Source organism: Engraulis encrasicolus, chromosome 1 (genome assembly GCF_034702125.1).
Source record: "Engraulis encrasicolus isolate BLACKSEA-1 chromosome 1, IST_EnEncr_1.0, whole genome shotgun sequence".
Lineage (NCBI taxonomy): Eukaryota > Metazoa > Chordata > Actinopteri > Clupeiformes > Engraulidae > Engraulis > Engraulis encrasicolus.
The window spans coordinates 44,151,342-44,162,593 of NC_085857.1; the positions used below are offsets into that span (position 1 = coordinate 44,151,342).

At 40.8% G+C, this 11,252-nt stretch overlaps 1 protein-coding gene across 2 annotated transcripts; it reads right to left on the reverse strand.

The window, feature by feature from the left end:
• Window positions 1-655: 655 nt before the first annotated feature.
• Window positions 656-10,594, reverse strand: LOC134452827 (uncharacterized). Of its 2 annotated transcripts, none has more exons than XM_063203450.1 (11): window positions 8,899-10,594; window positions 7,808-7,869; window positions 7,581-7,699; window positions 7,039-7,449; window positions 6,402-6,645; window positions 6,051-6,188; window positions 5,146-5,283; window positions 4,769-4,986; window positions 4,528-4,681; window positions 4,072-4,178; window positions 656-3,359 (listed from the first exon to the last, which is right to left on the reverse strand). In XM_063203450.1, the coding sequence occupies exons 2-11, from the start codon at window positions 7,851-7,853 to the stop codon at window positions 3,048-3,050; spliced, it is 1,887 nt and encodes a 628-aa protein (XP_063059520.1). In that variant the 5' UTR covers window positions 7,854-7,869; window positions 8,899-10,594; the 3' UTR covers window positions 656-3,047. The 2 variants fall into 2 exon arrangements, with proteins under 2 accessions (XP_063059520.1, XP_063059529.1); XM_063203459.1 differs by having other exon boundaries at window positions 659-3,359; window positions 6,402-6,612; window positions 8,899-10,592.
• Window positions 10,595-11,252: the final 658 nt, after the last annotated feature.

The window sequence follows — 11,252 nt, forward strand, 5'->3', positions numbered from 1 at the left end:
CGTGCACACACACACACACACACACACACACACACACACACACACACACACACACAAACAGCGCACACACACACACACACACACACACAGTTAACAGTAGTAGACAACTAATTAATGAATACCTGGGCTCGTACTCGTCTGTCATTTGGATCTAATGAGGATATTCTCTATTTTCCCACACTGCAAATTAAGGGGGTCTTCAAACAAGATGAAAAACATTACAATTAAGGGGAAAAGTACTCAAAACAAGTGAAATAATCTGTCCATGCAGCAAGTGAATTTCACTTGGTAAGATTTCTTAAAATAAGATTTCCGAAAGACTTGTTTCTAGATTTAATGGAGGCATTTGGAAGGCTTAAAACAAGACAAATATGCTCATTATGAGACGAAATGACTTGGGTTTCAACTTTTTCTAGCCCTAAATTAAGTGAAATATACTAAATACTAGATTAAATTTCTTGAAAAGCAACCGTTTGCAACCTCAAAGTAAGTGAAACATACTGAAAACAAGCATATCAAAATACTGGTTTTAAGATTATACATCTTGAAAAGCAACTTTTCGCTACCTCAAAATAAGTGAGATGTACTGAATACAAGCATTTACACTCTTTTCCTTTGGCAAATTAAGCTCAATATTAGTAAAGGAAACACTAAATGTAGAGTACAGTATTCCAGAAAGACTGAATTCTGTCTTAAACCAAGATCCATGATGATCTTGAAACGAGGCGGTCTTCATGCTAAAACTAAACCTTAAAAGCATTTTTACAATATACAAAAAAACACAACCAGAATGACTTGTTAACATATTTAACATTTATTATTTCCTCTTTGTTCACACAAAATCACAGTTGGCATTTTCCAACATTGCACTCTGATATACAGGCTTTGAAAAAGTCTCTTTACATTTCTCTCAGTTCTTATGAAACAGCATTTTAACATTGTATGCTGAAATACAGGATAGACAGATCAGACACATTCAGACAGTAGCTGGGTTGCCTGAAAAACGTTTCTGCTCACTTGCGCCACTTCAGGGACTATGGCGAGTGACTCAATTTCGTTTGGGACTGGGCTATATGCTTAAGACATGTACTGGGACGCCAGTAATATAAGGAAATTAAATTCTTAGCCCTTATGAAGTAGCGATTTTCCACTATTGCAACCTGAAATACAGAATTTGAAAAATCTTAAGGGATACCCCACTCCCATTTAAAATGAGCCACTCACCAAAGTCCCTAGACTTGGATAAGTGAGCAGGAGCTTTCCAGGTGAACCAGCCATTTTGCTGCTTTGCATTGCATCCTGAATACAGGCTTTGAATACATCTCTTCACATTTCTCTCAGTCCTTCTGAAGCAGCATTTTAACATTGTATGCTGAAATACAGGATGGGTATAACTAAAGGGATACCCCACTACCAGGTGAAATCGAGCCTCAATTTGGCAGCAAAAACGTTTGAGATCGTAACCTTTGAGTACAGTCCTTATGAAGCAGCATTTTAACATTGTATGCTGAAATATAGGATAGGTAAAACTTAAGGGATACCCCACTCCCAGGTGAAATTGAGCCTCAATTTGGCAGTGCAGACGGTTGAAATCATAACCTTAGAGTACAGCAACTACTTTATGCTCAGCAAAGCAATTGTCACCTATATTAACATCTTATTTGCTGTGATGGGGGTTGGCAACACAAAGACTGTTTAAGATCCTGTCTTGTACCTTCAAAAGACCTTCTCTATGCTACTCTTTGATGGGTCACATTCAGACAGTGGTTGGGTTGCCTGAAAAACGTTTCTGCTCACTTGCGCCACTCCAGGGACTATGGCGAGTGACTCAATTTCGTTTGGGACTGGGCTATATGTTTAAGACAAATACCTTAGATGTACTGCGACGCCAGTAAAATAAGGAAATTAAATTCTCAGCCCTTATGAAGTAGCGATTTTCCACTATTGCATCCTGAAATACAGAATTTGAAAAATCTTAAGGGATACCCCACTCCCATTTAAAATGAGCCACTCACTAAAGTCCCTAGACTTGGATAAGTGAGCAGGAGCTTTCCAGGTGAAACAGCCACTGTCTCAATTTCACTTTGGGGTGGGGTTCACAATTCCCACCTCTTACGAAGCAGCATTTTGCTGCTTTGAATTGCATCCTGAATACAGGCTTTGATACATCTCTTCACATTTCTCTCAGTCCTTCTGAAGCAGCATTTTAACATTGTATGCTGAAATACAGGATGGGTATAACTTAAGGGATACCCCACTCCCAGGTGAAAACGAGCTTTAATTTGGCAGCAAAAACGTTTGAGATCATTTTGCTGCTTTGCATTGCACCCTGAAATACAGGCTTTGAATAAATCTCTTCACATTTCTCTCAGCCCTTATGCAGCAGCATTTTAACACTGTATGCTGAAATACAGGATAGGTATACCACACTCCCAGGTGAAATTGAGCCTTGAAATAGTAACCTTAGAGTACATCAACTACTTTAAGATGGTAATATAGGTGACAATTGCTTTGCTGAGCATATTTGCTGTGATGGGGGTTGGCAACACAAAGACTGTTTTAACCCGGTCTTGTACCTTCAGAAGCGCGCTCTCTATTCTGCTCTTTGATGGGTCACATTAAGACAGTGGCTGGGTTACCTGAAAAACTTTTCTGCTCACTTGCACAACTCGAGGGACTATAGCAAGTGACTCAATTTCGCTTAGGTTTGGGGTACATGTTTAAGACAAACAACTTAGATGTACTGGAACCCCAGTAATAAAAGGAAATTAAATTCTGCCATTATGAGGTAGCGTTTTTCCAACATTGTATCCTGAAATACAGGCGTTATTAAGGGATACCCCACTCGGAGGTAAAATTGAGCCACTCAAAGTGAGCAGGAGAGTTTTCCCGGTGACTCAGCCACTGCCTCAATTTCACTTTGCGGTGGGGTATTGGTCAAAGACCAACACCTTAGACCCACTGAATAATTACAAAAAACAGCAATTAACTTGTGAAACACACAAAACAATGCAATAGTAACAATCAGTAATCAACAACTGACAGATTTACTTCTCAATGAATGCGTTCCACTCGGCCATTGCTTTTTTGTATGAACTAGTGGCATCCTTATCATGGAGGGCGTCACCAATGACCTCCGTTTGAATAACAGAGAGCAGGGTTGCCACACATTTGGGGTATGTGAGGTGCAATGTATAATAGTACGCCATCAACACCAACATCCCCTCTGAAAAATCTTCCTGCTTGAGGGTTGTAACAGGTACGTTACCCACAGCCACAATGGTAGTTGAGCCATCAAACAGCAGAACTGGGGAGCAGAGAGGACGCTTCTGCAGGTAGAGGGCAGGGTCTTCGTTTGACTGGAGCAACAACAAAAAAAAAGAATGTGCAGAGAGAAGACAAACAAATGTTTAACGTTGGCAACTTGCAGATTTTAAGACTTAAAGATTCTAAAAACATTTATTTACAATAGGGGAGGGAGGAATGCATCAAGTATGATTCCTACAACTTAAACACCACACAACTTTTTTATTGTCCTGAAATGGCTTGGAACTCAATGTTTTGCGTCACTGGCCAGTTTCCATCTGGTGGCCCTGGCCTGAAACAGCACATGCAGGTTTGCCCACTGAACAATGGAAAAGCCCCTTCAAAAAGGAGAGCTGAACGCCTCAAGAGCAATGATGTGGGTTCAACCTTCTCAAAATAAACAGTAGCCTTTTGTCTCCTCGTTCTCCTTACTGGAAATGTGAAATAAAAATGGGGGTATACCGAGAACCAGTCATATCAAACATACTGTGTAGGGAAGTGCAGAACATGATTGCAGTTGTGTGAACGACGAAGGAGGGAACTCATGAGCAAGGGAGAGAATCGCACATATGAACATTGAAAAAGACTCTTAGAAGTGGAGAGCTGGTCAGCTCAGCAGTGTCAAAAACAGACAGAGTAACAGACACATCATGTAATAAATGTAGTATAGATTAATAACAGACAAGCTGATGAAAAGTTTTAGATTTTTTGTTGCAGTTTTGTGAATTAATGAATTCGCATAAATCTGGGGAAATATTTGCTTACCTTCAAGATATGAATAAGTGCCTCACTGCAAGCGAGCTTCTTTGGTGGCAAAACGGATGAGGGGAAGAGGGGTGGCAGTGCATTGAAGAGGGCCAGTGTGAAATCCACTAAAGAATAGAAAGAATGGTCAGAATGCTGTAACAATATTATTACATGTGAAAAGGGCTCTACATTAACCCATTGATGCTGGACATTGCATTGTGCAACATTGGCCCTGGCGCTTCACAACATTCAGGGTCGTGAGATTCGAGACAATTTTATGAAAAGTCTTGGTATGTTAAGAGTTAAATGAACACATTCCAATGCAAGATGAGGGTCTCAACATTTAAATACAACTTATTGCATGTTTTTATGTGCTTCAGAGGCTAATATATTTAGGTTTTTATATTCTGAGGGCAACCTTTCTTAAAAAGGGCTTAGGCATTCACTGCATATAAATATGGAACAGCAACTTACCACTGCGAACATCCAAAGGAAAAGGGGGTTTGAGGACTTTCTTCCACACGCTATAGAACTGCACCTTCGTGCAGAATTCTGTCCATCTTCCTCTTACGTCCTCGATGTATCTGCGGTTAGTACCATCTACTATGCGCCGTAGTTCATCCATGGCCTGAAACATCATAAAACACTGTGTTCAAAACGCTTACAACATACACAGCAATTGAGGTTCAGATGAGAAGAAAAAAACCAAACATACGTTTCGAACATCTTTAAAGCATGGATATGCATCAAGGATTTTTGCAGGTCGGTCTTCTTCCTTGGTAACATCTGAATCGATAAAGGCCCGTCTGGCTTCGAACTCGAGGTCCAGAATTTGCGCCACATCATTTTGATTGGGTTTTGCATTGGGCTTGTTGTACATGTTGCTCAAGGTTTTGTAGTGTCTGGCCTGCATCTTCAGACTGTCGAGACCCGCTTAAACAACAATAAAAACAAATACATTTTAATGTTAACATTGTAACACCAGTGAATATTTAAAATACAAATACTAAAATGTTAAAATACAAATAATAATGTTTTGCAAAACTTATGAACAAGGACTACAGGCTGGGAAGTGTGCTGAGGAGGGCTTACCAGCAACATCTTTTGCAGGCATGGTTGGTGAAGCAATCACAGTCATGGGTGCCGGTGAGGAAGACCTGGATGATGGAATTGCTGCTTTGGTGCCACTCTTTGTCTTTTTTGGCACAGGGGGATCTCGTGCTGGGGACGCTTGAGAAATAATAGGGGAAAAATACAGAAAAATTATAATCTCTTAAAGGGACACTGAGATTTTTAGTTGTTTATTTCCAGAATTCATGCTGCCCATTCACTAATGTTTCCTTTTTCATGAATATTTACCGCCACCATCAAATTCTAAGCATTCATTATGACTGGAAAAAATGCACTTTTCATACATGAAAAGGGGGATCTTCTCCATGGTTCGCCATTTTGAATTTCCAAAAATAGCCATTTTTAGCAGCAAAAATGACTGCTTGGACCATACTAGAACATATGTGTTTATTACTCAGTAAACTTTCATGTAAAGATCAAATTTCACAATAGGCAACACAGTTTCCATGATCAGCATAGTTGCAGTACCTTTTATGACCATTTCATGCACAGTGTCCCTTTAAACTAGCACCACCCACCAGTGACCAAAACTTATTTTTTGCCTGCGAGTGGGTATAGCCTCAGACAATGTCCGAACGCCCTGAATCTGGCAAACCAATCACAACGCAGGGGATATATATGTTTTGAATCTTTCGGGCGGGGTTTTCAGGGAGTTATGACAAAGCGTTGGCCAATAGGCATAGACAGTTTGAAAAACTGGTTGTTGCCATCAACAATCTTCCGATGCGTCATTGATCGGGGCTGGACTAAATATTCACTTCTAGTCTGGCTTGTCAGGCCAGATCACACGCACACAGACACGTAGTTATGTTTTGCAAAACTTATGAACAAGGATTACATGCTGGAAAGTGCTGAGGAGGGCTTACCAGCAACATCTTTCGCAGGCATGGTTGGTGAAGCAATTGCAGTCCTGGGTGCCGGTGAGGAAGACCTGGATGATGGAATGGATGCTTTGGTGCCACTCTTTGCCTTTTCTGGCACCGGGGGATCTCGTGCTGGGGACACTTCGAGAAATAATTGGGGGGGAGGGGAGCAGCAGGAGGAGAAGGAATCACACACAAACACAATTATTAAAATGAATACAACCAAAAATCAGGCATAGTGCAACTTTGGTTCAACAAAGTACAAAAAAATAAAATGAATATAAATTTAAAAAGATAAACAAAAACCTTCTAGTTTCGTTTCATGACTGTATAGTAATTGTTACTTTTGCATACCTGCACTGCAATTGTCATCACTGAGGTCTTCACTGCTCTCAAGAATGACTGTATCAGCCGATCCGCTCGTGTCTGTCAAATCCGTGTCAATGTCTTGGTCTTCACTGAAGAGAGTCTTTGCTGGGCCTCTCAGAAGAACGGGGCCCTGCCTCTTCCTGCATGGGGATCTCATATTCTGGAGTCGCTTGAACATTTTTGTGTAGACCGTCAGCTGTGGTGAAAGAATGCTAGTTAAGTAGTCTATCTTTTTTCCCCAGTTCGTTGGTTGTTTTGGTTTAGTAGAGAAGAGAAAGTTAATTTGCCTGGCACAAAAGTACTGCTATATACTACACATTTCAAGAAAAGAAACAGTCATCCACAAAGTTGACGGTATAAGATTTGTGGTAGGGAGCAAGGATTTCAGTGACCTGAAATATTTACTGTTAATTTAGTGCAAGAATGAGTCCTCATATGACAGTGGTATGGCACAGATCAGAGTCCTAATGCACAGTCCAGGTAGATAGCTAGTACCGTATTCAACACACACACACACACGGTGGTGGGTTAGAGCTTGTAGCAGGAGGCATTTTAGACATTACAAAAGAGCTAGAAGGCAAATAGACATATTTTTAAGAAAACGAGATAAAACAATACTTACATGTGGCATATTTGGATCAGTATCACGCAACATGGGGTAGTACTCAATTATTTTCTGCGACATGACTTTCATTTCCAGCTTTGAGGGATAGCTTGCTTCTTTTCCCATCGGACTTGCGCGAAGGATTGCAACCATGCTTGTTATGGTGTTTCTTATTAGTCTGCAACACAGCTCCTTCGACATCTTGAAGCCTCTTTCCTTCCCACTCTGAAGGAGTGCAAAATATTGAGCCCGTACCAAATCCAACTCCGAGTCCGTGTAAACGACATATTCTGGAGGGTCTGGCATCTTCATCTTTTTCTCATCTGATGTGGGAGTGGAGGTCTTAAGCTGGCATGGTGACGCAGAAGTAGTTGAGGGCATGCTCCTGTATTCACTGCAAGCACTTGAATCTTGGTCTATATTTCCAGACTATTAGAATAATGCAGGAAGAAAACAAAATGCATTGGGACAATTAGAAATATGGTTAATGCTTAATACAATTTAATGTTCATAAAGTACATAGTGCACATAGATGTATAGATAGATCTGATGTAACTTACATTTTCATTGATAAAATCCCAAATTCTTCTCCTTCTAAGAAAGTTTTCAGGGCCAGGAAAAAGGTCTTGCAAGTCCTCTCGGCTAAGGGCTTTCAAGGTGCATTCGTCAACACTTGCAGCTGTAGACGACAAATAAAAACACTGTGTGTAAAGTAGAGTCAAGTTAAAAAGCAATACCTTTTTTGAACATTTCCTGCAGTGTCCCTTTAACCTAAAAAAATCTTTACCTTCCAATACCGAACGAGTGGCTTCATCAAAGCCATCCATTGTCATCAGGTTAGGCGGCAGGCTATAAACAAAAACACAAAGCCAGAATTAATTAGCGGGGAAAAACGTGGATATCCATGCACACACTCTTCTGTAGTCGTGCAGACAGCGAGCGAGTCGTGATGGAAAATTCCAGACTAGAGCTCTAGCCAATTGGTTTGACTTCGGTCGAACAATCCAGTCAGTGTGCCCCAAGCCAGGCCGTGCCCTCACGCAACACCTTTGAAAGTCGATTATAACCAGGCTAGCGTGCCCCCATTCTCGGACATAGCTACTGTTAATTTTAGCAGCAACATACACACATTTGCTCACAAATAAAACCTTTTGTGTATGCTCGGAATATCATGCATAAAGTTGGTTATTCAAATCGGAAGCAGATCCCCGCGGGCGTTGCTAACGCTAAAATGGCCGCCAAATGACAGGACCAGAGCCGTATATAGACGGCTCTAGACAGGACTAGCAACTCTGCTAGCAGTGCCACATGCGGTTTGAGTGTTAGCCATAACCAAAAACGTTCCGTTTGAGTGTTAAACTATAACGACAATACATGAAAGCGATAAAAAGTACATGCATCTAATAAAGATAACCGTGTGTATTCTCGGAACATCACGCATTTGGTTGTTCAAATCGGAAACAGATGCCCGCGGGTGTTTCCAATGCTAAAATGGCCGCACAAACGACAAGGCTACTAACTCTGCTAGCAGTGCCCCATTAGTCAGCTAGAAAAAAACATGCTGTTTCAGTGTTGGCCAAAATATACCACAGCGATAAAAAGTACATGCATCCAATAAAAATAACATATACCATCATATGAAGTACGTACACACTTCTGGTTAATAACGCGAACGTGTTTGGGTTGGGTTTCACCCACCACATAATCCCTTTTTCAAAACTGGAAGTTGGCCACGAGCAAACGCCAGCTAGCGTGCTAAGCAAGTGACCAGTCCAGTCGACTTGAGAAACAGTCACAGGAAACCCCTTAATAAAACGTTGATGTTAGCGAGAAAATAACAATTATATATGTATATATATATACGTTACGCTCCCTTACCTTGATTGAGCCGCTTCTTCGCCTGTCTTCTTCGTCTTCCAATACTACTGCGTAGAGTACATGAGGGTACTCTCGTGGTTTGAAACTCAACCTTGAACTCTCACTTGCACTGACGCAATTGACGTCGGAACGTTGGATGACGTAAACCGAGGATGGGAATAAAATATAATGTATTATGACCTTTTAAAACATATTACAAGTTTTTCACAACAACATATTGATCATATTAAAATAAATTAAGTGAAATGAAACTGAATATGTTTCCTTTTAAAATAATAAATACAAATGACTATCCACCCCAGTGATCCACCACATGCAGGTCACCAGCCAGCTTCAGTGCAGTCAGGATCAATCATATTGATGAATGAATGAAATGCGAGCGAAAGTTGACTGGCATCATGGCGGCTTGGAGGTGTTGGATTTGTTTTGTCTTTGTTGCGCTCGCTTAGTCTTAGTTTTATTAAGCCATATCAATGCAAGTCATAGTCGCAGCCCGGATTTTTGGGTTTACTGTGGTATCGATGGATGTGAAAAGGATTTTAGAGTTTTCAACTCTTTTTTTCGCCACATTAAACTAGGGGGGGGGGGGATGTAATTACCAAATAGGCCTACCACAATAGCCCTGATTTTCTGATGCTACCACATGTTTGAAGCACTGCTGTGTATTTTTTTTTTTTTTTTTTAAACCTTCCAACCCCCCCACCCAAGAAATTGCTTATCCCACCCCAAAACATGCGTTTTTCGCCAGTTTATAACTGTGAAAGCCCATTGGGAAACTCCAACTCCCATTGTCATTATGACACAGCACACTGCACACAACGAAATTGCATTTATGCCTCACCCGTGCAAGGGGGCAGCCCTCAGTGGCGCCCCATGGGGAGCAGTGCAGTGGGACAGTACCATGCTCAGGGTACCTCAGTCATGGAGGAGGATGGGGGAGAGCACTGGTTGATTACTCCCCCCACCAACCTGGCGGGTCGGGAGTCGAACCGGCAACCTCTGGGATGCAAGTCTGACGCCCTAACCGCTCACCCATGACTGCCCTCACTCACCCATGACTGCCTTATCCACAGTTATCCCAAAACTACACATGAGTATGCTCATGATTTCCCATTTAATAGTCTAAAATGTGTGATGCTGTATCACAGTAGAACTTTGAGCTATATAAGTACAATGTCAAGGTCATAATAGAGGTCAAAGGTTACAAAATATCGAAGGGGAATATACGTGTTTTTCAACTACTGTTCCAGTACAATGCACTAATTATTTCCCATATTAGCAATTTTATGATCTTACATGTGGCATATCATATTACAGTTGTACTTTGAAATATGCAAGTACAATGTCATGGTAATAATAAAGGTCAAAGGTTACAAAATATCGATTTTTAAGGGAAAAAATTGTGGCATTCGATTGCTGACCCAGTGCAACACATAGATTATGTTCATAATGGTCAATTTAATGATCTTAGGTCTTTGAACTATGCAAGTACAATGGTTCAAGGTCATAATACAGGTCAAAGGTTACAAAATATTGATGGGGGGTGCTATTTTCAAACCGTTTTTCACGAAAAAAAAAAAAAGTGTGAAAATGAATAAACCTTTAATATTAACACACTTTTCATCTAGCTCTTGACTTTTCTAATCATAAATATTGCTAATGTGTCACAATAAGGTGGTGTAAAGACCAAAAGGGACCTAAGAGACAAAGGTCAAGCAAGTTGGATGACCCAAGTGAAAACGATAAATCAGTTAACTGTATGTGCATGGCACCAATTTCAAATCAGATCTACATGTTGCTACTATTGTAGTGTTGCTACTATTGTAATGTGGGTTTATTATTCAGGGTCAATACCCTCTTCCATCATAACTGAAGTTTCACATGTGAAGAACAATTAACAACAACAGCATCAATGTTACCAATGGTGAATGTGCCTTTCTTGATGTTTTTTTGGTTCATGCAAATTTCTCTTTGCCTCTTTGTAAGCATAGGCTTCACTTGTGGATACCAGGCCCTCAAACATACTTCATGAAGACTATTTCTGACCAGTTGAGCAGAAACATGCACATCAGTACCCTGCAAACCTCATTTTTCAGGGCTCTGGCAGTGCTTTTCCTGTGCCATCTGTTACAAGGAAGGAGATGGTGATCCCAACCCATGGTAACTCCAGGGGTGGGACATTGAAAAAATGCATGTGACCAAAAAACAGCCAGAAAGGATGGAAAAAGAGAGATAGGCCGTTAAACCAGGATAACTCTGTTTTGGGGCTTGTTTATATTACCTTTACCATTTCTACCTACTATTTGTTAAATGTGCATAACAGTAGTCAAATGGACTCGCAGTGTTGCTTCCTA